The 26738-nt window shown below is 50.6% G+C and overlaps 1 protein-coding gene across 1 annotated transcript in view; it reads left to right on the top strand.

Moving 5' to 3' along the window:
- Positions 1 to 2685: 2685 nt before the first annotated feature.
- The window catches only part of FBXW8 (F-box and WD repeat domain containing 8), a 69861-nt gene continuing 45808 nt past the window's right edge, over positions 2686 to 26738 (top strand). The window contains exons 1-4 of the mRNA XM_009909754.2: positions 2686 to 3029; positions 6130 to 6234; positions 16574 to 16738; positions 18138 to 18226. Of these exons, the coding sequence (XP_009908056.2) occupies positions 2736 to 3029; positions 6130 to 6234; positions 16574 to 16738; positions 18138 to 18226 (653 nt within the window). The 5' untranslated portion in view covers positions 2686 to 2735. The remainder of the gene's footprint in view (positions 3030 to 6129; positions 6235 to 16573; positions 16739 to 18137; positions 18227 to 26738) is intronic.

Below are 26738 nucleotides of genomic sequence, written 5' to 3'. Positions count from 1 at the left end.
AGTGCAGGGGACAGTGTGGGAACGGGGGAATGGAGGGGACAGTGTGGGGATGGGGGACGTGGAGTGGACAGTGTGTGGGAACGGGGGAATGGAGGGGACAGTGTGGGGATGGGGGACATGGAGTGGAGAGGACACTGTATGGGGATGAGGGAACGGAGGGGACAGTGTGTGGGGATGGGGGACGTGGAGTGGAGGGGACAGTGTGGGAACGGGGGAATGGAGGGGACAGTGTGGGGATGGGGGACGTGGAGTGGAGTGGACAGTGTGTGGGAACTGGGGAATGGAGGGGACAGTGTGGGGATGGGGGACGTGGAGTGCAGGGGACAGCGTGTGGGGATGGAGGAACGGAAGGGAGGGCACAGTGTGAGCAGATGGGAGGACTGTGGGATGGAGGGACAGCATGAGGACAAGAGACTGGGGGATTTGGGGGGCAGTGTGGAGATGGGGACAGTGGGAGGGTGAGGAGACTGGGGGATAGAGTCACCATCATTGGAGGTGTTCAGGAGGAGACTTGATAGGGTGCTTGGTGCCATGGGTTAGTTGATTAGGTGGGTTGAATTAGTTGATAGGTTGGATGCGATGATCTTGAAGGTCTCTTCCAACCTGGTCTGGTCTAGTCTATTCTATAGGGGGAACTGTGTGGGGAGCAGAGGGGACAGTGTGAGAATTGAGCACTGTGGGATGGGGGCACAGTATAGGGATGGGGGGATTGTGTGGGGACTGGAGAGGACTGTGTGGGGACTGGAGAGGACAGTGTGGGGATGGCAGGAGGTGGGGGTATGGAGGGGACAGTGCTGCATGAGGGAAGAGTGTAAAAAGGGGGAATAAAGAGGAGCAGGGTTTGTGTGGTGAGGCATTTTGGTACCTAGGAGTGGTGTAGGAGCTTGATGGGCCAGTGCAGGAATGGAGGGACAGAGTGGAGATGCAGGTGACAGTGCAGGGATGCAGGTGGCAGTGTAGAGATTGAAGGGACAGTGTGGAAATGCAGGGGGGCAGTGAGGGGATTACACAGAGCCGGAGAGGATTTCATCACCCAGAGCATTACCAATTCTGATCACATTTCAGGTGGCCAAAGGGTGCACAGCACCCCCAGCAGCCTGCAGGCACTGACCTGGGGGGGTATGCAGAATCTCAGCAGGGCTGAGACACCCTCAGGCAGGACACCCCATCCCACATCAGCCCTGAGGACAGCAGCAGGGGCTCCCTGCAGCTTCCTGCATGGCAAGGATCACCCTAGACTGTCTTGTTTCCCTTCTGCCTGGCAGGAAGGCTGCTGCCACTGCCTTGGCAGATCACCTTGGTGTTGCAAAGGGGTCTGTGGAGACCCTCCTGGGGCTCACCTTCCTCCCAACCCACCTATCCTCCGTGGAGCAGACTCATATCCTGCTAGAGGCAGCTCTGGCTCTGCAGCTCCTGTGTTTGCAGGGCTCACCAGAGTCAGCAAATGCACCCCATGGAGATCCTCCTCCAAGTCCAAATGACTGTTTTTTAGGGAAGACAATTTTTGAGGTTTCTACTTACAACATTCCCTCCTCAAAAATGAGGCAGTTCAGTTCTTTTCCTGGAATCCAAAATGCTTGTGTTCATTAAGCTGGGTTTTCTAAACTGCATGGGCAGCAACACTGTGAAGGAGAAACAGCAGTGAGTGGCTGCTGAGGATGGTGAATGACAGCAGCTGGAGGGGGCTGTGAGGGTGGAGGTACATTGGCACACAGCACTGCTGAGAGCAAGGGCCAAGCATTTTAGCATGTCCACCAGTGCCCATCAAGGACCAGCTGTTTGGAGACATGGTTTAGTGGCCATAGTGGTGTTGGCTGATGGTTGGATCTGATGATCTTAGAGGTCTTTTCCAACCTTAATGATTCTATGACTCATGTGGCCAGGTCTCACTTACCTCCTTTATTACCTCAAATGCTCCACAGAAGTTGTGCTGAAGACTGGTGTACCTGCAGCCTTCCCACTGCTCTGGGCTGCTGGACTGGGATGAAGCAGAAGTAGCTCCGTGGCTGTGTCTCAGCAGTTTGGTTTATCCATTGTTTGAAACACGGCCTCTAAGCAACACGCTGGGTTGCTCCTGGAAAGGTGTGAACAAAATGTTGACTTGTCACCGAAGCACCGTGAAAGTGGTAGCTCTCGGGCTGCAGTGGCTGTAAAGGAGCCAGTTGTGGTTCAGGGTGGGCTGAGCAGGCAGCACAGCTTCCCCAGGAGGCGTTGAACGGGCCGTGGGGTTGGACCACCCCTGCCCTCAGGCTAACTTGGCCAACAAAATGCGCGGAATTAAAGGTCCAAGCGGGGCCGTCCCCCGGTGGCAGAGCAGTGCACCTCTGCGCCTCCCCCACGGGCAGCATCCCGTTCGGTGGCCTCTCGTCCTTTCCGGGCGCAGCTTCTCCCCCGTGGCTCCATGGCTGGGACGCAGCCGGGGGCTCCCCCAGCAGAGCCCAGGCCTAAGGTGTCCACGGAGGGCTCTACCTTCACTCGGCCACCGCCAGCTTTCCAAGGCCAGGCCATGCTCGCCGGGGCCCCTCGCCCTCGCTGCCGCCCCTCGAGTGCCCGACGAGGGTACCCGGGCCGCGCCAGCTCTCGCACCTGACCCGGGCCGTCAAGATGGCGGCCGGCAGCCCCTCCAGTCGCGCCCCAGCGGCAGTAGGAACCTTCGCGCGGCGGAACGCGAGGGCGCGGGGGGCGGTTTCCGGGCCGGGCCGGAGGGAGGCTGGGCCGGGCCCGGCCCCGCCGCCATGGCCGAGGTCTCGGCGGAGCTGGATCTGTTCCGTCGCCGCTGGCGGGAGGAGCTGGCGGGGGGCGCGAAGCGGCGGCGGCGGGAGGCGGTAGCGGAGCCCGAGGCGAGCAGCAGCAGCTCGGAGCCGGGCGAGCCGGGCTACCTGGCGCTGGCCCGCGGCCTGCTGGACGGCGGCTCCCAGCCCGCCCCGGCCCGCCGCAGCCCGTCGCCTGCCCGCCCCGCCGAGGAGCCCGCGGGGGACGGAGGCGGCGACGGCAGCGACGATCTATTGGGGCAGCTCATCCGGGACCTGGTAGGGCTGCGCGGGCCCGGGGTCGCGCTCGTTGGGCTGTGGCAGGCCTGGTGCTTCGCCGCGGGGCAAAGGCCGGGCCGAAGAGCGAAGGGGCTGGCGCCGGTCGGGGCGGTGGAGGGTCAGCTGGGGCCGCGTTGGGGCCGCCTGAACACGAACGGAGTCTGTGCTTCGGCTCTGGGGTGGGGCGAGAAAGGGGGGCGCTGAGGTTGGGGTTCCTGTGAGCTTCTTCATAACCTCAGCATCCGAATAGTTTGTCTCCCTAGGCTTTAATCCTCCCAAATGCACTCCTGCTCGTGGTGCTATTTTTTTTTCCTCTTAAGAAACATTTTCTTGCCTGTTGAGGCTGTTGGGTGCAGGTGCGGTAATTGAGGGTGCGGTACCTCGTGACACAGCAGCGCGATGGCAAACCCGGCATTACTGCTTTAAGTAAAGGAGTTCATTGGGAAGTACACTTAAATACAGCTCTGAACCAGATAAAAGTTATGTGGGTAAATCCTCTAAATGCAGTCGAGATTTTTATTTACAGTGGAGGAAAACTAGGGGGGAAACCCATTTTCTTGCTCCTCACTAACCTAACTGGCACTAATTACTCTTTGCTTAAAAATAAATAAATTAAAAGGAGCAGATTAAATTTCTATCTGCAAGGCACAAATTAATCCATTTACAGAATTAGTGCTCCATTAGCACACAGGAGCCCAAATCTGTCTCAGAGGGGATGGCAGTATTTGAGTTTTGGATCCATTCCAGTAGACTTTTAGTCAGCCTGGTGCTGACTTCACTTTACAGCTTCGTTTGCAGCAGTGAGCACTGTGCTCAAACCAAGCTGGGTCGATTTTTGGGGGGTAGGAAGGGAAGACCTTGATTTAATAGTGCATTAGAATGGGATTAGTGTGAGCTGGTGCTTGTGCTTTGTCCCAGGCTCACTGTTAGTTTAAATACTCTTACAGGGTGATTCAAAAACATCTTTGTGGCAGGGGTTTGGATTTTATCCTCCCCCCTCACTTTTCCATGAGAGCTCTCAGTCTCAACTCTTGTGTTTTGTAGGCAGTCTGTCCTTCTGATGATACCTTTGGGGGCATGTAGACAGTCCAGGTTCTGCTGGTTGGATATGACTCAACTCCAATTTGGAAGCAGTCTCTTTGTGCCTGAGCTCATAAGCCTGGAGCTAATAAGCCTTGCCGAATGGCTCATCTTATTTGTTTGGGCAGCTCTTTGCTCCAAAATGGTTGTGTGGCTCCTGGATCTGAGCTGCTGCACATCTGGCCAGCTTGGGCTCTGTCTGCATGTGGCCATGGAGATGTGCTCTCAGAGTTCCTTTTCTGTTTTTCTTTGGTGTCCCCTTTGGAAATAGATGTAATATAAATCACAGGAAAGCAAACAATCTCCATGCAAATCCACAGCAGGGAGTGGAGCCAGTGGTCCTCAGGCAGAGGGAAAGGAAAAGGAGCTGTTTGTGCAGGGAAATTGTGGACAAGGAGGGAGGGGAGCGGGAAGGTTGGCTGCAGGTCCTGGGTTTAGTAACGTTAGAGTGAGTGCAAGGTTCCAATGTTTATAAACTGGTTTTAGCTGTTTTGCTAAAGAGACCTAGTGGGAACGTTGCCCATATTTGTGCTGCCCAAACACTTACCTAGTGTAGAATACCTTTTGCATTAAAAACTTCCACACAACCACATTATGCAATGGTTTTCTCCTGTAGCTCTGCTTTAAACAGCCCTAATTTGGTTTCTTCATTGGTACTGCAAGGGGCCCAGGTTTAAATGAGCAAGGAGCGGTAGAAGTGCAAAGAAACAAAGGCTGGAGAAGTGCTAAGAGGCGGTGAATGACCCTGATTTGTGAGCTGCCCACCTTCTGACAGCAAACAATGGAAAGATGTTTTAACTGAACAGCTGATTTTTGTCGTGGGGATGGAAGGATGGATGGAGAGCGATCAGGTGCTTGGGAGTGCCTGAGGGGCACAGAAACAAGGAAATAAAACACCAAAGAGCAAAATGGGCGACACAGAAATGGTCAGAATGAGCTAATTTTGCTCTTTCTCTGTTGCATGGTGTAAAGATTTGGACTGTCCAGCCAGAAATGAGGGAGAGGGATAATCCTGGTGTGAGAGCTGCAGGCAGGAGATGTAATCATTACACACAGACATTTTTTTTCCTTCCTTTTTTTCCATGTGCTGCATTAGCTGTGAGATTAAAGTGATGGATTCTATGGACTTAACCTTTTTTTTTGTTGTTGGAGATAGTTCATCAGCTAAAGCAGCAGCTGTCAGCACATTTCATGTTAAAGAGGTGTTTGTGTGTTGCTGCTGAAAGGGAGAACCACACTGCAGCAGCATCTCCATTCAGCTGGAGATCAGGCTGGTTCTTCATTTTCCATCACCTGTGTTTGAAACCTTGCAAGCAGGATTCTTGATGAGCCAAAGTGCTTATTACTCTGCTCTTTTAGACACTGAAACCTTAGACAAACATTTCTACTTACATTTTAGAATCAGTAAGGTTGGAAAAGACCTTTAAGACCATGAAGTCCAACCATCCACCCAACACCACCATGGCCAGTAAACCATGTCCCCGAGTGCCATGTCCACATTTTCTCTTGAGCACCTCCAGGGATGGTGACTCCAGCATCTCCCTGGGCAGCCTGTTCTAATCTCTTACCACTTTTGGAGCAAAGAAATTTTTCCTAATATCCAAACTAAACCTCCCCTGGTGCAACTTGAGGCCACTTCTTCTCATCCCATTGCTTGTTCCATGGGAGCAGAGTCCAACACCCACCTTACTACATCCTCCTTTCAGGTAGTTGAATGTCTGTCTTGCCTTTCTCTGTCATCTGGCCCAATTTCCTCCTCAATTTGCTTCTTAGCTCAGTTTAGCCTTCTGATATCCTCTACCTGATGTGTCTTGGAGAGAACAAAGGGTAGCTTGGGTCCCTTCATGCCAGCGTGGGCTGGCTGATGTTGTGCTGTTATGGGAAGGAGAGGCAGAATTCTGCCTCTTTTATTGCATTGAGGATACCAATTCTTCATTCATAGTGTGGCAGCCTTGCCTGCTATCTAGCTGTGCCTCAGAGAAGCCTACCAATTAACACTGATCTTCTGTTTCTGTTTCAGAATGAAATAAATGAGATTCCTTTCTTTGATGTCCAGCTGCCTTATGAACTGGCACTGAAGATATTTCAGTACTTGGGCAAGGCTGAATTAGGAAGATGTGCTCAGGTAGGTGCTGCTAAGAGTTTGCTTCTCTGATACCACCTAAAATTGGCAGAAACACTCAAGAAGCAGGCAAGATACAAGGGAAGATGTGTGGTAGCTCTCTGGTAGCTCAGCTGATTGTACTATTGCTTGCTGGAAACACTTGCAAAGCTGACTGCTGCAGAAATACAAGGAGCTGGGTTTATGGCTGGCAGTTGAATAGAGTCAAATCAAACATTTGTGGCTGGGGCAAAAGTGGAGCCTTAGAACATAGAATAAATACTTGCAAAGGTCTTTAGCTACAAGTGGACCTATCTAGGAGCAAGTGAGTGTCTTGCTGCAGTGTTCAGAGCTTCGCTGTGCTGAGGGCATGGCAGCAAAGCTGTTCTTCCCACTTGAAGCAGAGACGTTTGAGGAGTGAGCTTTTGTCTGTAGTAATTTAGTGTGAGGTAAATACTTAAATTTGACACTGATTCTCCCCCTCTCTGCCCTGCCAGAGGTTTGTATTTTCATAGAGAGATTCATAGAATGGTTTGAGTTGGAAGGGATCCTAAAGATCTTCTAGTTCCAACTCCCCTGCCATCATTTAAGGTCATGCTTTCAGCAGTCTGTACTCAGACATGGTCCATAATTTATGTGTGGTTGTGAACTGCTGGTCTCTGCAAGTAGCTTTCCTGCCTTGGAACTCTTCCACACACACCTGACCACTCTAAGGGTTGTTCAGCACACACTATTGCCCCTCTTTTGCTCCTTTCTTCACACAGTGAGTGATGAGCCTCCTCTCTGTGAGTCTTCAAAACAAACTCAGTTGGCAAGTGTTGATTGTTCAGCTCCAGGGATACCTTAGAGCAGCCTTTCAGGACCTGAAGGGGCTACAGGACAGCTGGGGTGGGACATTTTCCAAGGGCTTGGAGTTACAGGACAGCAGACAATGGATTGAAGCTTGAGGAGGGCAGATTGAGACTGGAGGTTAGGAAGAAATTCTTTCCAGTGAGGGTGGGGAGACACTGGAACAGGTTGCCCAGGGAGGTTGTGAAGTCTTCCCTGGAGGTGTTCAAAGCCAGGCTGGATGAGGTCTTGAGCAGCCTGGTTTCATGGAAGGTGTCCTTGCCCATGGCAGGACAGTTGGAACTAGACAATCTTGAAGGTCCTTTTGAACCCAAACCATTCAGTGATTACCCTGTGAAACAGAGTAGGAGCATTGTGTGTGTTCATTGCCAGCCTCTCCCATGGACACAGTCTAGTGTTTCAGGCTGGCCTTAGTTGAACTCTTATGCACAAATCCCATCTTGCACCTTCACCAAACTAACCAAGATCATTGTTTGTGTCACACTCAAACCTGGAATGTTTGTAAGAGAAGGGAATGTTCACATGGGAACACTAGAATCTGACAGACAGGGCAGAACTTTGTGGTGGGTGGTAAACTAGGTGTGAACAACACCCTAACTGCAGTGAAACTGGCTTTGAATCTTCACTAGCAGCAAGGCATAGATAGCTGCAGGTGATCACTGCTTACATCTTTGGCTTGCTAAAGCCTTGTAGGAACAAGAAGGGAAAGAATTGCTCTTGCAAAGCTGCTGTTTCAGAGGGAAAAGCTCTCTAGGATTAGTTTTTGGTGCTTTCTAGGAGACTGAAACTTTGAGAATGCTCAAGTTTCTGTTGTTTGAGTTAGAGAGATGCAATCAGTGTAGGCCACATCCCCTGAAATGGAACTGCCTTGCATTTTTGAAGTGGATTACTTGAGGATTATTCAGTTTCTCTTTCTTTTCCCCTTGGGCACGATCAGTTTACATCATGGCAGGGTAAAAAAGATTGGCTGATGGAAGGCTGCTCCTTTTCCCTCTGCTTGGGCTGCAGTTGCCTTCTCTTGCTCACTTTGACTTTTAACTTGGACCTGTTCTCCTGAGATGTGTTTTACCACTGAGAAGATGTTTCACATTTCTCATTTGCCTTCTCAAGCCTGAGTCATCTGGCCCTGTGTGGCAGCTGACAGGTAGCTGAGTAAGTGCCTGGTGTTCTGCAGGGCTTTCTGCACAAGGTGAATATCCAGGGCTTTCAGTGCAGAGCTGGGTTCCTTTTATGTGTTCAAATAAAAAGCAGGGCAATAAAAACAAATGCCATTTTCATTTTTCTCTGGATGATTCTGTGTTTGAAAGGGGGGAAGCCCTTGTCTGTTAAATAGAAAGCCCAGCTGCTTTGCAGGGCTACCACAGAAAGGCTTGCTTGGGGTTTTTTGTTTGGTTGGGGTTTTTTTATTGAGGCACCTTGGGATTTTAGTGAAATTGGGCCAGTTGGTGGAGCTGGCAGCAGGAAGGATGTGAGTGCCTTTGGAGGAAACCTGTTTGCCTAGTTCTTCAAGCCAAATTGGTAACCAACTAACAGTAAAGTAACCTGACTGTGGAACCTCTTTGAGATTTAATCAGCACAGATTGCTCTGGGAAAACCTTACTTTCACCCTGGTGTTTCCCTCCTCCTCCTTTCTCTGTGGTGGGAAGCTTCATTTGCTTCTAACTGAGTTGGTCTGGCAAAATGAATGCTGGGGGGAAGGCAAACTTCAAACCACCACATTCCCCACAGCTTTTCTTTGCTACAACACAAACCTACCTGATGGCAGTTGAAATAGGCATGCCCTGTTCAGTGTGTAAATGATTGGTGTCAGCAGTTCCTGAGCTCTGGTTCACAGAATGCCAAGCTGAGAAGGACCCCAAGGATCATCTGGTGCAACCTGTCTAGGTGACAGCAGAGTTAACATGAGCTGGCCCCAGCACCCTGTCAAGCTGAGTCTTAAAACTGTCCTGTGTAGGAGAATCAACTGCTCCCCTTGGGAGATGATTCCAATGTCCAACTGTTCTCATGGGAACCATGAGTTGTGAAAAAGCTGTGCAATACTCAATAGTATTCAGCAAGAGTATTCCCATGTTTATAATTAATGAAGAAAGGCATCCAGGATTTAAGGTGTCAGCAGAGCACTCCATGCTAGTGGCAGAATTTTCCCTGTGCATTGTGCAAGCTTTGGGAGCACCTTCTGATTCTGTTTTGAAGGAAGTGTGAGGCTGCTGGAGCCCTGGAGCAGGCTGCCCAGAGAGGTTGTGGAGTCTCCCCTGGAGGCTTTCAGAACCTGCCTGTATGTGTTGCTGTGTGATCTGCCATAGGTGATCCTGCTTTGGCAGGGGGCTTGTACTCAGTGATCTCTGGAGGTCCCATCCAACCCCTAACACTCTGTGGTAAGGTGATGCCTCATCTGTGGACTTCTTTGTATGTTTACAGCTGCTGCTGCTCTCTAGTAAATACCAGAGGCTGCATAAATGGTGTCTTGTGGTGTGAAACGCTCCCCAGCAGTGTGTGCTGGGTTTTGGCAGGGCTAAGGCAGTTTGATTTCTGGAGGGATGTGTGGGAAATTGCCTTGAACTGTTGGTGTTTGCATCTAAGAGAAGGTTTAGAAATGATCAGCAGCACAACAATTGTGTATGTATCTAGGGCAAGGGAGACTGCTTCTAGGAACTGCAGAATGAATTGGCCTGCATAAATCAAGAATTTCAGACACTTGCCTCTGGAGCTCCTGGGATTGTCAGACTGGGAGGGAGGCTTTCAGTCTTTATACATGTGACAAAAGCAAATCTGCTTTGGTTCCAAGCCTACTTCTGCAGCAAGGTTGTGTATGGGTGAAAGTGGGTGTCCCTATTCCTCAGGGTTTAGAGAGAGAGCAGAGGAACAGATGGATGAGGACATCCTGGGCTCAGGATGAGACTTCAAATAACATTGAGGAAGGGGTTGGAAGGGACCTCTGGACATCACCCAGTCCAACCCCCCTGCCAAAGCAGGATCACCTAGGGCAGGTCACACAGAAACACATGCAGGGGGGTTGGGAATCTCTCCAGAGCAGGAGACTCCACAACCTCTCTGGGCAGCCTGCTCCAGGCCTCCAGCACCCTCACACCAAACAACTTTCTCCTCACGTTGAGGTGGAACTTGCTGGCTTCCAGCTTAGCCCTGTGGTTCCTTGTCCCATCACTGGGCACCACCAAGAAGAGCCTGGCACCTTCATCCTGACACCCACCCCTCAGGTCTTTATAGACATGGGTAAGGTCCCCTCTGAGCCTTCTCCTCTCCAGCCTAAACAGCCCTGGGCCTCTCAGTCTTTCTTCATAGCAGAGGTGTTCAAGTCCCTTCATCATCCTCATAGCCTCTGTTGGACTCTCTCCAGCAGATCCCTGTCTCTGGAATTGGGGAGCCTAAAATTGGACCCAGTATTGGAAGTGTAATCTCAGCAGAGCAGAGTAGAGGGGGAGGAGAATGTCCCTAGATCAAAGATGAGCAGCTTCCACTCGGTGTGGCTTTGGATGAAACCCTGCTTGGCTCCCTGGGTTGTGCTGAATTGAAAGTCCAGATGAACCTTGTCTCTGTGTCCATGGAAGAAAACCAACCTGATGCAACAAAGACAGTTATCAGCTGGAGGGGGATGAATAAACCCCCATTAGGATTTGAGCCAGTTGATTTACATTGGATTAGAAGACATTTAGGATTTGATGGAAGACCTGGGGGCTTGGGGGGTGGAGGGGATAGCTTAGAATGAAGCCCAGAATTCCCTGAAGGCAAAACCCAACAGCAAAACCTATGTCAGTGTGAGCTTTTGAAGTCCTTCAAAACATCCTTACTTGCTGAGCTGTAAGAGCTAAAACTGTTCCAGTGTGGAGCTCAGGGGAGACCAAAGTTTCTTCACTGCAACCAGTTGAGAACTGCAATAAAAAAAGTAATAGGAACACTAAAGAGAAAATTAAATTGGAGCCTCTCAATCTATAAACAACCCTGTAAGATGCTGTCATTGATCCTAGTTGGAGTTTCTGTGTAGTAGATGTGGACATAATTATGTTCATGGTTTAATGAGAGCTTTACACAGCTCCACTGCTCTCTGGGCAGATAAATAAAGCTCTGGCTTTCAGGGCCTCACCTGAAACTCCAAGCAGGCAGATCTAATCAAGCTGACTTGGAGCCAATGGCTGGGTTTAATGCAGCAGCTCACAGTGGTGCTGTAAAGTGAAATGCTTGAGACTCTTTTATGAGAGCTTTCTTGCAGCTGAGGCTTGCTCAGTGGGGCTTTTACAAGGGCTTGGCATGCCAGGGCTGGTGTGTGAAGGGCAGGCTGTGTTGGGGACCCTTTGGAAATGCCTGCTTGTAAAGCAGCAGGGTTCAGTGTAATTTGGTTTAGGAAACCAAATCCTCAGGGGCTGGGATCTTTATTCTCCTTCACTATTTGTTCCTGGAAGTTGAAAAGGCAGGCTGCATTTTATGTAGTCCTCCCCTTATGCTTGGGGTTGGGGTTTTTTTTTGCTGTCTTTCTCAAATGCTTTTAAGGCCTGGAAGCTAGCAGGCTCTGCCCAGCATTGTCTGTTTTGGCAGCCTCCAAAGGTGTGTGCTTTGCTTGCTTTTGATTGCTTTTTTTTTTGTTTTCTTTCTTAAAAGCAAGGCAGAAGTTGGCCTACTTTGGCTTTGTTTGCTTCTGCTTGTGCCTCAGCCTGTCCCCCAACTGTCAGCAGAAACGTGCTGCTGCTACAGGAGGGGGGCAGAGGTGCTCTTGCTGTCGACCATGCTTGGCCAGGGGGCAGGACTCCTGCACAACAGCTGCTTTTTTGTGTGTGTGTCAGCAAAAACCCTGGGTGGGATGGGGGGGTGGGGGTTTCCCCCCCTTAAGATGGATTTATACTACTTTAAAATCAAATTGAGAGCAAATTCCCAACTAAACTGTTCAAGGTTTGAATTTTGGATGGCCTGCTTTGCTTTTTGCCTTTGCACTTCCTGAGGGTGTCCCTGGAGGCACAGGAGCATTAAGCACTGGGTTTTGATTGCTGGGTGATGGCTAATGCTAGAGGACATTGAGGGGCTGGAGTGTGTCCAGAGAAGGGCAATGAAGATGGTGAAGGGACTGGAGAACAGGGCTGGGGAGGAGCAGCTGAGGGAACTGGGGCTGTTCAGCCTGGAGAAGAGGAGCCTGAAGGGAGATCTCACTGCTCTCTACAGCTCCCTGAAAGGAGATTGCAGTGAGGTGGGGGTTTGGTCTCTTCTCCCTAGTCTCAGGTGACAGAAGGAGTGAAATGGCCTGAAATTGTGCCAGGGGAGGTCTAGGTTGGAGATTAAGAAGAATTTCTTTGCTGCAGGAGTGGTCAGGGATTGGAAGAGGCTGCCCAGGGAGGTGGTGGAGTCCCCAGCCCTGGAGGTGTACAAGAAACCTGTGGCCATGGCACTGTGGGACATGGTTTAGTGGCCATGGTGGTGTTAGGTTGATGGTTGGACTGAATGATCTTGGAGGTCTTTTCCAAGCAGAACAATTCTGTGGCTCTATGAGAAGACTCTGGGTTGTTTCTGTGATTCCTAAGGCATTCTGATTGCCCTGTCCAGATTGTTTTCTTTGGTGCAGCATTAGCTCTGCTGGCCTGGGCTGTTCCTGTGTGAGAGCTGATCTTCTGTAAGTATCAAATCTTACAGACATACCCAGGTCACTCAGTCCACCCCTGGTTTTTCTCCTGTGGGGACAGGATGGGAGAGTTGGGGCTGTTCAGCCTGGAGAAGAGAAGCCTGTGGGCAAGAGCAGCCTTGCAGTACCTGAAGGGGGCTGCAGGAGAAGTGGACTGTTTCCAAAGGCCTGTAGTGACAGGATGAGGGGCTATGGCTTCAAACTGGCAGAAGCTGCATTTAGATGAGATATTAGGAGGAAATTCTCCCCCATGGGGGTGATGAGGCACTGGAGCAGGTTGCACAGACAAGTTGTGGAGACTGCAAGCCTGGAAGTGCTCAAAGTGAGGTTGGATCTGGCCTTGGGCAGCCATGCTTGGTGAAGGGCATCTAGTGGGGCTGGACCTAGATGATCCTGAAGGTCCCTTCCAACCCAAACTGTTCTGTGTCTTTAGGGTTTTTTTCCTGTCCTTCCCTTGGAACAAGCAGGTCTTGAGTTGTGTTTTGTGATGCAATTCTTGCTTCCTGCAGGGCTGTTGGGGTTTGAGAGCAGTGGTGATGCATGTGTGTCTTTACAGCAAGACCAACAGGCACAACACCACCACCAAGACTGCTAGAAGCTGCCTGGAGTTTCCAGGGGCAGATCTATGCTGCCCGTAGCAAAGCAAGCTGTCCTGCTGTTTGGGAACTGTATGGCATGCAAGGAGGCTTGGTTGTGCACTTACTGTGACCCAAGGAGTCCTGGAAGACACAGGGCTTTGTTGATGGGTGCTCTGTGAACCGTAGCTGCTATCTCCCTGCAGAGTTGGGGGTGTTTTGGTTGGGCTGATTAGTTAGTCTTGGCCTGGTGATGTATTTGATGCACTCTTCCAAGTCATCTCATGGGCAGTTGTAGAGATCATGTTACAGACTCTGATTTATGTAAGTGCCTCTTGTTTTCCTAACCTCTCCCTAGGCCTCTCTGCACATTTTGTTGCTCCAGTAACTTGTGTTCTGTGTGGACTTCTTGCAAATGTGTGCCACCAAAAAGCCACTCACTAGTTCCCACAGACTGCACTGGGTTAGAAGGGACCCTCAAAAGTCATCCTGTCCAACCCCCCTGCAGGCAGCAGGGACAGCTCCAACTGGAGCAGGCTGCACAGGGACACAGCCAGGCAGATCTTGAGTGTCTCCAGGGATGGGGCCTCAACCACAGCCCTGGGCAGCCTGTTCCAGTGTCTCACCACCTTCATTGTGCAGAACTTCCTCCTGATGTCCAGCCTAGATCTGCCCTCCTCCAGTTTCAAACCCTTGCCCCTCATCCTATCCCTGCAGTCCCTCCCCAGCCTTCCTGTAGGTCCCCTTCAGGTATTGAAATCCATCTCTAAGGCCTCCCTGGAGCCTTCTCTTCTCTGGGCTGAAAAGCCCCCACTCTCCCAGCCTGTCCCCATAGCAGAGGTGATCCAGCCCTCTTGATTACCTTTGTGGCCTCCTCTGGACCCTCTCCATCAGGTCCATGTCTGTTGGGGGCCCCATAGCTGGACACAGCCCTGCAGGTGAGGTCTCAGCAGAGCAGAGGGGCAGGATCCCCTCTCTCCATCTCTGACCAAGCTGCTTGGGATGCAGCCCAGGCTGCCCTTGGCCTTCTGGGCTACCAGTGCCCATTGCTGGCTCATGAAGCCATTGTGTGTGAGATCTGTGGGTTTAAGAAGTCTGAAGCAAGGTGTGTTTTAATGATCTCATACAGAGGAGGTTGATCTAACCTGGAGAGCAAGTTGTAGTTCATCTTTTCCCCCTGTGCCTTGTTGTGTCTGAGAGTAACCATGGAACAGGGCACAAGGAAACACAGCAGGATGGTCCTGTGGGAGCTTGTATCCATGAGAGGCCAAGATTCCTGGGACTGAAGTGGACAGTAGGTGCTCAACTGGAACTTGAAAAAGTGATGTCAGCCCAAGAAGGCTTTTTTGATCTGTTGGAAGCAGCATACCATTGCTTGCTGCTCTCCCCAGCAGCTTTCACTGGCTGCAGCTCTGTTCTTAAATTAAGAACTACAGAGAACAAATCCTGCCTCACTTGGCTCTTACCTCTTGAATCTTTAATTCTGAGCCCCCAGTTGATTATGATGAAGCTGTCCTCTCTGCAGTGGACAGCAACTTGAGGCTGCTTGAAAAACTTAATAATTCATTCCTATTTATGCATACTGTAATCCAATAGGTCATAAATGACTAATGTCATAGAGCTGGTCAGGCATTGTCAGTAGGACTTCAGGCATATGGTGCTGTGATCTGAGAGGCTTGCTCAGCCACAAACAGGGAAAGGAGTTTATGTTTTTGTTCTAACCTTACAGTGCTTCTGAATTGTCTTCTGGCTGCTTTGCCCCTCAGCATTTTCTAATGCACTGATATTTGGGTGTCAGAGATTCATGCAGTGGTTTGGGTTGGAAGGGACCTTGAAAATCATCTAGTTCCAAGTCCCTGCCATGGGCAGGGACACCTCCCACCAGCCCAGGCTGCTCAAGGCCTCATCCAGCCTGGCCTTGAACACCTCCAGGGAGGGGACAGCCACAACCTCCCTGGGCAGCCTGCGCCAGTGTCTCCCCAGCCTCACTGCAAAGAATTTCTTCCTCATCTCCAGTCTCCATCTGCCCTCCTCAAGCTTCAATCCATTGCTCCTCATCCTGTCACTCCCAGCCCTTGTCAAAAGCCCTTCCCCAGCTCTCCCACAGCCCCCTTCAGGTCCTGGAAGGCTGCCCTAAGGTCTCCCCAGAGCCTTCTCCTCTCCAGGCTGAATAATCCCAACTGTCTCTGCCTGAGCTTGGCAGTGTGGCCACTAAACACTGGTGTCAGTGCTTTGGGGAGTTTTAGTGGGGTTAAACTCCATTGTTGCTAAAAGAAATGACAGAAGGGAAGCATTTTGGTGAGAGTTTGAGGTGTTATACTCTCAGTAGTATAAAGGCTGGAGAAATATCTTTGTTTAGCTAAGAGTTTAGTCTCTGTGCAGGCCTTCATTGATTTATCTGTCGGTATTTCAGACCTGATTTAAATCATTCTGGACAAGATCTAATTCTTGCTTAGAACTTTCTGCTATTGAGACAAATCTCAGCCTAAATCTTGGACTTCTCCCAGAAAACTTTCATTGCAGAAAAGATGTGCAGAGGCTGGCCAGTGTCCAGAGAAAGGCCACCAGAATGAGCTGAGGAGTGGAAGCCATTGAGGAAGGGCTGAGCTGGGTTTGTTCAACTTGGAGATGAGAAGGCTCAGGGGAGACCTTATTGCTGTCTGCAACTACCTGAAGGGAGGTTGCAGGCACCTGGGGGTTGGTCTCTTCTCCCAGGCAACCAGCACCAGAGCAAGAGGACACAGTCCCAAGCTGTTCCAGGGGAGGTTTAGGCTGGATCTTAGGAAGAAATTCTTCCCAGCAAGAGAGATTGGCCATTGGAATGGGCTGCCTGGGGAGGTGGTGGAGTCACCATCACTGGAGGAGACTGGATGAGGCACTTGGTGCCATGCTTTAGTTGGTCAGATGGTGTTGGGTGATAGGTTGGACTTGATGATCTCCCTTTTCCAACCTGGTTAATTCTATTCTGCTCTACTTTATTCTTTCCTATTCCTATACCAGGGACCAGTGCATAAAGGGTGGCTACCAGGTGGATGGAGATTCCCTTTGCCCAAGGAGTCCCATGGAAAAGACAAGGGGTGATGGGGACAAGTTACTGCTGGGGACATTCCCCTTGGATTGCAGAAGGAAATGTTTGCCCATGAGAACAGCTGGACACTGGCATTGTCTCCCAGGGGAAGCAGTGGAGTGCCCTGCACTGGACAGTTTTAAGCCCCAGGGTGCTGGGGCAGCTCATTTCAGCTGCACTATGACCTAGGAAGTTTGGCCCAGACGATCCTTGGGGTCTCTTCCAACTCTGTGATTCTGTTTGTGATTCTAGGTCAGCAGGACATGGAAAGTCCTTGCAGAAGATGAAGTGCTGTGGTACAGGCTGTGCCAGCAGGAAGGATACCTGCTGGACACCAGCATCTCTGACCATTCCTCCTGGAAGCTGGCCCTCAAGAGCTGCCGTGCCCGGGAGCGCGCCCTGACCACCAACTGGAAGGTGAAAGGGAATCTCTGATGGCAGCCAGATGCTGCTGGGAAAGGGGAACCTGCTTGGAGTGGGGGGCAGTGAAACCCTTGGGCCTTGGGATTGCAACTTCTTTCTTGCCAGCTGAAAGGGGAAAGCTGCTGAAGGATTGCTGGGGCTTAGCCCTGGCTGTGATATCCTTTTCCCCTAGTGACTGATCACTTCTAGGAGTCTTTCTGTCTGCTGTTCTCCTGCATTGGCTGTGGAGATGTTTGAAAACAAGACTCAGCCTTCCAGGTGATTCTCCTTTCCTCACAGAACCATAGAATGATGAAGGTTGGAAAAGACCTCTGAGATCATCAAGTCCATCCTTTCCCCCCAACATCTCCATGACCACAGAACCAGTTCAGTTCTGTATCTTCCCCAGCAGTGAGGCCACACAACTCTTAAAGACATCCAGGGACTTTGGGAGACCTTCTGCATAGCTTAAATTTCAGCATTGATTTAGTTCAAGGTAATTAACAAACCAAACAACAGATAAATGGTGCTTTTAACCCCTTCCAAAAGGGCTGATGAGATGTGACCTTCCTCCTAACCATCTCCCACATCATCAGCACTTACTGCTGGTCCCTGGCTGCATGCTGAGCCCCTCAGAGGTGAAAGTTGTAATTCTTCTGTTGTAGTTGCTGGGATGATTCATAGAATGTTTTGGATTGGAAGGGACCTTAAAGATCATCTGTTCCAACCCCCTGCCACAGGCAGGGACACCTCCCACTAACCCACTGGGAGGTTGCTCAAGGCCCCATCCAACCTGGCCTCGAACACCTTAAGGGAGGGAGCATCCACAGCCTCCCTAGGCAAACTGTCCCAGTGTCTCACCACCTTTACTGTAAAGAATTTCTTCCTAATCTCCAGTCTAAATCTGCCCTTCTCAATCTTTAATCCATTGTCCCTTGTCCTGTCACTCCCAGCCCTTGTCAGAAGGGCCTCACAAGCTTTCTTGTAGCCCCCTTCAGGTCCTGGAAGGCTGCGCTAAGGTCTCCCTGGAGCCTTCTCTTCTCTAGGCTGAGCAGCCCCAACTCTCCCTGCCTGTCCCCACAGGGGAGGTTCTTTGCAGCCTCCTCTGGACATGTCTGAACAGCTCCAGGTCCTTCTTGTGCTGGGGGCACCAGAACTGGAGGCAGTGCTGCAGGTGGGGTCTGAGCAGAGCAGAGGGGCAGAATCCCCTTGTTTGTCCTGCTGGTTGTCTCTGTACTTAAAGGTTGTGAATGATAACAAAGAGTGAGAGCTTCTGTCTGTCAGCAAGCATCAAATAGATGTGTTTTCTCTCAGCTCCAGTGCAAGTTGTCCATGGCCATAGCAAAACCTGGAGCTCTCCAAGAAGCAGCAGCTGTGCCCCTGGGCTAACCCTGTGTCCCCTCTTTCTGTGCAGAACCGCATCGGTGCTGTGAGCCAGCTGCAGTATGAGCTGGGAAAAGTCCTGTGTGATGTGCACTCTTGGGATGGAGTTGTCATTGCTGGGTGAGTACAGAGTGGGGGGATGCTCACCTCATCCTCACTGGCTGAAATCTCTGGTATGGCTCTGTCTCCAGTTCAAAAGAAGCAGGTGTTGGAGGCTACCAGAATTCATTTCCCTGGCTGAGGTTGCTGTGGGGTTGAGGCAGATTGTCTCAAGAGTGTCTGATACTGGTGGTGAGCTGCAAGTCATTTCAGCAGTGCAGAAGGCTCTTTTTCCCCACAGAGATCTCTGAATCAAAAGGCTGGTTTTGTCTGCTTGGCAAGCTGACTTCAGAAGGACTGTTGCTTTTCTCCATTGGTATTTCAGAGGCAGTCTAAGGGTAGGTAGGAAAAACCCAGCCCAGAACCCTGAGGCACTCCAACTTCTTGATTTGTGATATAAAGCTTGGTCAGGACCTTGATTTCCTGTTGGCTTTTCATTTAATTTACACTCTTTAAAGGCAATTTGAAGAGCCCCACAAGCTCTCAGAAGAGGTTCCCATGGCTGTCTCAGTAGCTGGAAGGCCTTGCTGTGTTCTGCTTGCCTTCTAGAGGTTCAGTAGTTGGTAACCCTCCACAAGCAGTCACAGGGGTAAATACAAATGATAGCATCCTGGAGGCTGTCAGAGGACTTTGTCCTTAACTTACCAGGGTTCTGTATCACATGGACCTTCTTTAAGTTGGGGTTGTTCAGCCTGGAGAAGAGAAGGCTCCAGGGAGACCTTCTGGTAGCCTTTCAGTACTGAAAGGGGTTGACCAGAAAGCTGGGGACAGACTTCTGAGCAGGGCCTGTTGTGCCAGGACAGGGGGTGATGGTTTGGAACTGAAAGAGGGAGATTCAGAGTGGAAAAATATTTGACACTGAGGGTGGGGAGAGCCTGATTCAGGTTGCCCTGAGAGGTGGGAGATGCCTCTTGCCTGGAGCCATTGTGGGTGAGGTTGTCTGGGGCTCTGAGCAGCCTGCTCTGGTGGCAGCTGGACTGGATGGGCTTCAGAGGTCCCTTCCAACCCAAAGCATTCTGCATTTCTGTGAGTCTGTGGTAGCCAATGGTGTGCTTGTGTTCAGTGGGGTTAAACATGCTTTTGGACAGCTGGGGGTGGAAATGGGAACTAACAGGCAGCAGGAGTCAAAGGGGAGGCTTTCTTTTGTGTAGCTGGTGATGTTGCTTGGGTGGTGGTGTTGTTTTACTAGGTGCTTTTCCACTGGTTTTATTCCTGCATCCAGAGGTCTCTGCCATCTTATTTACTGACTACTGCTTCTCTTTCTCCACTCTTCACTTCATTGATGGTTGCACTTGATGGCCTTGGAGATCTTTTCCAACCTTAATGAATCTGTGCTCAAGGCCAGGTTGGATGAGGCCTTGAGCAGCCTGGTGTCCCTGCCCATGGCTGGGGGTTGGAACCAGATGATCTTGAAGGTCCCTTTGAACCCAAACCCTTCTGTGAATCTGTGTTTTTGCTGCTGTAGTCAGTTCAGCTCTAGAGATGAGCACACAAGAGCTGTGTGGCCTGTGACCTCTGGGGGGGCAGTGCCACATGGTGATAACCTCAACACTGGCCATGGGAAGGGCTTGAAGAACTTGTGTGCCCAGAGCACCATTGTGCCTTGGGTTGCAACTGCCATGGGCCACCAGTAAAGCCCTGCAGCTCCCAGCCTGCTGTGGTCTGCAGCTGGGATCCAGCTCTGCAGATAGCAACCTGACTTCTTTTGTGCCCTTCAGCTTGGGCAACGTGTTTCCTGGCCTTGGCTGGGGATCTGCACTGCTGTATGTGTTCCACTGGCTCTAATGAAACCTCCTGTACTTCTCTGGGAGCCAGAAACCCCAGTTGTCTCCATGCTGCTGCCAAAAACTCCAGCTCTTCTTTATCTTCATTTTCTCCACTGGGGTTAAATCCAAACATGCAGCATCTAGAAGGCAGGCAGAAGAAATTAAATGTCTAAAGAACTAACAAACCAAGGCCATTAATCCTGCACATGAATTTAGTCCCTAGTTCAGCTTGGTGTATTCCAGAAGTTGGGTTTGTGCAGTTCCACAGAGTGTTTTCATACTGGTGCCCCAGTTCCTTCAGTGTGCCTTGATGCTTGTGATGAGCTTGCATGGCTGAAGGGAGGAGGTGCCATGAAATAGTTCAGGTTCCTGAAAGGTTCTTGAAGTAGGTGAACAGGCAGGAGGCCCCTGAGGAAAGAGCTCCATATGCTTATCCATGGGGAAAAGTGATGATGTGGGTTTCACTCCAGTGGCTTTTCAGCAGTTGCCCTGCTCTGAGGAAATGGATTGTAGTCACAGAGCTTCTTATGGGAAGCTCCCAGAGGATATCAGCTAAAACAACCTGGGGAATTCAGAATTCAGCTGTTGGACTTCACCTTAGACTACTAGAACTCAAGAGTTAACTTCACTCCTTTTGCTGTTTACTGCCTGCTCTTCTGTCTGGTAGCTGGAAACATCTTTGAAACTGCTGCAAGTAGGAAAGTATTCTGTGACTCTTGCCCAACAGAGGACAAATTGGTTGTTCTGCCAGTGATGATCACAGCCTGCAAGACAGCCTCACCTCCCAGTAATATCTCATGGCAGGCATCAAACAGCAGTCTCAATGTTGTAACTAAAGCACCAGAGGAAGACCTCCTCCCCTTTCAGATTGGAGCACACCTGGCACTTCCAAGGGTGGTGGCAAATTGTGCAGGCAATGACTTTGTTCTTCCTGCAGTTTGGTAAGGATTCAGGAGAGGGAGATGGAGGAGGAGGCATTTGGGGGTTTGTTGTTTGGTTTTTATGAACCCAAACACTGCCCTTCCCTTTCTCTCCCAGCTTAAGGTGCTGTGCTTTCAGATTTGTCATCACAGTGTGATGTTCTGGTGGTCTCCTGCATTCTGTGAGTACTGAGGAAAGAATTTAAATGAAGAATAAAGAAATCATGTAGCTGAGGTTAACAGAAGTCACTTTCCTTCTGGGTATTAATACCAATTGGTTGTAACACTTCAAGCTTCTATCTGCAGTTTGGCAACCACTCCTGTGCTTAGCTCTCCATGGGAACACTCCTAGACTGCAGCCTGCATGGAGCTGTGATGTGACTTTGCAAGGCCTGAGAAGTTGGGGATGGTCTTAGAGCTCATTTTGTGTCTGGCATTTCCTAAGCTGTGGCTTGTGGCATTGTTTACCTCTCCTGCTGCTGCAATCAGGTTGCTGCTCTGGAGAAAAATAGGGCCACTGCTTTGAGCAGGGCTTTTTGATGCCTGGTTTTGGGGAGCAGCTGCAGCACTGGCTCAGCTCAGTCAGGCCAGCCAGGCATTGCACTCTGTCTTTATAGCTGGAAACTGTGGCAGTGGATAGCAGCTGCTCCCTGCTTTCAGGGTGTCCAGCTCAGGATCTTGGGAGATCAGAGGATGCTTAGCAAAATGAAAAAAGGGATGGGGAGAGAGGTTATCCAGCAGAAAATCTGGGGCTGTTGTGTGTTTGGAGTAAGGCTGGGAGCAGGCAGATTTGATGTGAGCCTGTGCTGTGCTAGGTTTAATCCTGTGTTCTTCACTACACTCTTCCAGGCTCTCTTGGAGAGAGGAATGATTTTTATTGTAGTTGCTGTGGAGCTTTTTTTTTAATCTTTCTGAAAATAAATTTGTGCAGGCTGTGGGCAGAGTGACTTGAACAGCAGCTGCAAGTGTGATCCATAGGGGTATGGGACCATTAAGGTTGGAGAAGACCTCTAAGATTGAGTCCAGCCATCAGCTCAGCATCACCACGGCCACTAAACCATGCCCCACAGTGCCATGGCCACACATTGCTTGAACACCTCCAGGGTTGGGGACTCCACCACCTTCCTGGGCAGCCTCTTTCAATCCCTGAGCACTCTTGCAGCAAGGACATTTTTCCTCATCTCCAACCTAACCCTCCCCTGGCACAGCTCCAGGCCGTTTCCTCTCCTCCTATCACCTGATCCTAGGGAGAAGAGACCAACTCCCACCTCACTCAAACCTCCTTTCAGGGAGTTGTAGAGAGCAATGAGGTCTCTCCTCAGCCTCCTTTTCTCCAGACTGAACCACCCCACTTCCCTCAGCTGCCCCTCACCAGCCCTGTTCTCCAGACCCTTCATCAGTCCTCTTCCTTGGCTGCCCTGTGTCCCTTGTTTAGCAGTCTGTAGCCACAGCTCCCATGCAACATACCAGGGGAAGGGCAGGCTGAGAGGGGATCATAGTTTGCCTGACCTGGCTCAGGAGCAGATCTCTTTGCTAACTCTGTGTCAGGAAGCAGAAATAAGCTGTAGAAGGCTAGCTGTCCCTTGGAGAAATGCACCTATTTCATGCACTCTCTTCCCCACGCTGCTGCCAAAGCTCAAGCCAGAAGATGGCAGAGTATCAAGGATTGATTAAGTGCAACCTGAGCTGCGAGCCGAAGGTGGCTGCTAGCAGCTCCTCTTTCTCCAGAGTGCCTTGCATTTACTGGCTGACATCAGATAATTCAATCTGGCCTGCATGCAGAGCATCTTGTGTTTATCATTAACATTTCATCCCAGTGGTTACGATGCTTGTTTTCTGGGTCAGCCCTTGAATCCCTTTTCATTTGAGACGGTGCTGTTTGTGGTTACCTCACTCCCAATCAATGCTGCCTTCGCCAGCCCTTCTACAGTTACATCTCTCAGAGGATCCTCTTTAAAGGGCTGTTGTTCTCCCCCTCTCTCTGTGTTCAATTCAAATGCAGTTTTGTCTCGAAGGCAGAGTTTACTTAAAGCACTGAGGAGCCTGCTCGCTGGGCTTTCAGAGATGGCTACTGCTGCCTGGCTCCCTCTGCCCCGGGCTGGCCTGCCTTTGCATTCAGTGCAGAGTGCCTCCATTTCTTTGCCTTCTCTTAATAAACCCATCGTGTTTTGCTCTTGTGTTGAAGCAAATGCATGTTCAGACAGGGGTACTGCTGCTTTTATTGTGCAGTTGGGGTTTTTGTTTCCCCTTGCCAGTGCTGGCAGCCCCGCTGATGGGCATATGTAGTCATTTGTAGGCAGAGGTTAGGACCTCCTGGAGATGCCAATCTCAGAGCCTGCATCTGGTCCTTGTTTGAACTGTGTTGTCACTGCACAGTGGGTCCTGTGGTGTAACATGTCTGTAGCATGTGATGACACTGTTTTGCTGCCTGGCTCACTGTGAAAAAGGGACTTTTGACAAGGGCTTGTAGTGAGAGGATGAGAGGCAATGGATTGAAGCTTGAGGAGGGCAGATTGAGACTGGAGATGAGGAAGAAATTCTTTCCAGTGAGGGTGGTGAGACACTGGAACAGGTTGCCCGAGGAGGTGGTGGATGCCTTCTCCCTGGAGGTGTTCAAGGCCAGGTTGGATGAGGCCTTGAGCAACCTGAGCTGGAGGAAGGTGTCTCTGCCCATGGCAGCCTGCTCTAGCTGGAGGTGTCCCTGCTGCCTGCAGGGGGGTTGGACAAGATGACTTTTGAGGGTCCCTTCCAACCTGCTGCAATCTGTGAATGTGCTCTGAGTGCTTCCAATCAACCACCAGATGCAGACTTCCTCCCCTTTCCGAGTGGAGCACAGCTGCTGTTCCTCCAAGGGATCCTCAGAAAAGGTCCTGGTAAGGAAAAGAACTTTGTGAATATCCTGTGGGATGAGAGGAATCCTCTGGTGTGGAGGCAGTGATGTTGTTCAGCCTCTCTCTTGCCGAGGAGCTAAATGCACTGCAACTGCTTTCATACAGCTGTGTTCATCCTGAAGGAGTCTTCCCGGGAGTCCCAGCTTCAGCAGTGGCCCTTGCCGAGTTTGGCTCTCTCAGTCTAAGCTGTTGAGCACCACCCACACGCAGCTGAGGAGCTGCTACTAGATGGCAGCTTGCTTTGTTCCCTGCCCTCGCCTCCCACTCGGCTCTCCTCTCGCTCAAAGGTGACCTGCAAATGACTTTCTTCCTTTGGTAAGCACTTGGGCTTGCCACTCTCTGAGCTTTGGAATGATGTGTGAAACTAGCCCCCAAGGCTTGGAAACGCTCTGCTGCACCCTCGAAAACTTGGTGGCAGCTCTCAGCTAATTTGCTTTCTTTGCTATGGGGCTCCTGGGCTATTCTCAAGGTATTTATTATTAGCTCTTGCATCTTAATTCAGTGTGCAGACCTGAGGAGACCAAAATATTAATTAGTACTGAAAATGAATAAAAGTTAACAAACTGAAGTCTGACACAGCCTGAACAACCCCCCCCTGCCTTGCTTAATTGCTTAAATGTCACTTCTGTAATGGCACAACTTTGATAGGTTTCTCCCTCCCCTCCCAGCACTGGCAAAGCCTGGATGGAAAGCAGAGCTGTAAGGCAGGAGGTAGGAATGCTTGCCTTGGCCCTTCAGCCTTCCCCCAGCCCTCTGTGCTCTCCTCACTCATTCTCAGCATTGTTCAGAGGTACTAAGTGTCAGGCATCTTTGTTTGTTTTCCTTTTGGAAGTGAGTCACCTTTAGGAAGGTTGAAAACAGAACGACAGCATGAGGTCAGAGGGGTTGAGTGACAACCTGTGGGAGCTAGCTAAAGTGACCAGGCCAGTGGCTTGGCTGTCATTGTGTGAAAATGAGCCTTGCAGGTGAAACCAATAGTAGAAGCTTGATACTGCCTCTTTGTGAGGGATGCCTTTCCAGCCTGCCTGCCCTTTAAGCTGTATTGGCTTACCCCTAGGATTTGCTGGGTGCAGAGTTGTGGCACAGCTGTGTGCATAGATCCATAGAATGGTTTGGGTTGGAAGGGACCTCAAACATCATCCAGTCCCAATCCCCATGCCATGGGCAGAGACACCTCCCACCAGCCCAGGCTGCTCCAGGCCTCATCCAGCCTGGCCTTGAACAGCTGCAGGGAGGGGGCAGCCACAGCCTCCCTGGGCAACCTGTGCCAGTGTCTCACCAGCCTCACTGGAAAGAATTTCTTCCTAATCTCCAGTCTCAATCTGCCTTCCTTAAGTTTCAATCCATTCCCTCTTGTCCTATCACAACAAGCCCTTGTAGCAAGGCCCTCCCCAGCTCTCCTGTAGCCCCCTTCAGCTTTTCTTCTCCAGGCTGAATAGTCCCAACTCTCTCAGCCTGTCCCCATAGGGGAGGTTCTTCAGCCCTCTGATCATCCTTGTGACCTCCTCTGGACCCTCTCCAGCAGTTCCAGGTCCTTCTTGTGCTGGGGGCACCAGAGCTGTTGTGCAACAGTACTGCAGGTGGGGTCTGAGCAGAGCAGAGGGGCAGAATCCCCTCCCTGTGCTGCTGCTCTCCCTGCTCTGGCTGCAGCTCAGCACACAGCTGCCTGCTGGGCTGCCAGTGACCACTGCTGACTCCTGGGGAGTTTGTCACCAGCTGACAGCCCCAAGGCCTTCTCCTCCAGGCTGCTCTCCAGCCACTCTTCACCCAGCCTATGTTGTGTGTTGAAAAGCCACAGCCATCACTTTTGAAGCTTGTGAAGGCTGGTTTTCTCCTGTGGCCATTCAAACCCATCTTCTGTTCTAGCAAACTCCACAGACATTTATTTTTTACCTCTTCCACAACCTCTCAGCCTCTGGGCTGTTGCCATCAGTGCCTAGAGTGCAGGTGATACTTTTCCTCTCTGCTGTGTGCAGTGTGTTGCAGTTTGTGCTCCTCCCAACAGGTACACATATCCATTTACATCCTCTTCAAATGCTGTTTTCTTGCCTGGGTCTGAAACTGTAAGCTCCTGGTTGATTTGTTGCATTATTTATTTGTCCTCTGTGAAACAGTAGGGCTGATGGAGCAGGCTCTTCCCAGACTGCATCAGAATTCCTCTGGAATTCCTTTGGAAAAGGTGATTTTCTTGTCTCCTGCCACTGCAGTAGCCTCAGGCAGTACCCAGGGTGATGCATTTCCTTGGTCAGAGCAGCTGGTTTAACTAATGGGCCTGGGCTGCTGCAAGCCACTGGAACCTTGAGGTAAATGATGGGGGATTGTTGGCCCCCAAAGAAGGAAACTAGCAGAGGCAGTTTGGCATCTTGCAGCTTCTGCTTTTCTGAGTGTTCATTAAAATGTTTTGCCTACCATATAACCCTTTGGCTTGTTTCTGTTCCCTTGGTAGGACATTTGCATGCACTTCAAATTATTAAGCAAGTGAGGCATGCAGGAGGACTTAGGGTGTTACAGATAACAGTGAGAAGCTGCAGGAGAGCTGTGTGCTGTCTCCAGCAGCTTAACCCTCTTCCTAGACCTGTGATTCCCTAAGTGAGGCCTTAAAAGGGAGGGTATAAGCTCTCCAAAGCTCAGCTTCTGTGAGTGGCCCACAGATGGACGTGGGTTGTTGAATTGGAAAGTGAAGTCCCCAGCAGAAGAAAGAGTTTGGAGCTGATCCTGAGGATGCTTAGAGTGTGCTTCCTGCAGCTTAAACCTCCAAGTGCTTCCAGATCAGTTTGGGTACAAATTAGTCACCTTTTTTGATAGCTGCACTCATGTATCAAGCAACCCCAAATGCTGTTTGGGTGGAATCAGGGACTTCTCTACTTCACATTCCTCTCCCAGCACTGGGGCTGTGTCAGATGCTGGCTTTGGTTTGCCCCCATCTGGTTTTTCTTGTCTTTATGGTGTATTTTCT

Source organism: Dryobates pubescens, chromosome 25 (assembly GCF_014839835.1).
Source record: "Dryobates pubescens isolate bDryPub1 chromosome 25, bDryPub1.pri, whole genome shotgun sequence".
NCBI lineage: Eukaryota > Metazoa > Chordata > Aves > Piciformes > Picidae > Dryobates > Dryobates pubescens.
Note: the sequence above shows the minus strand (reverse complement) of the source record. Positions and strands in the feature narration are given on the sequence as shown.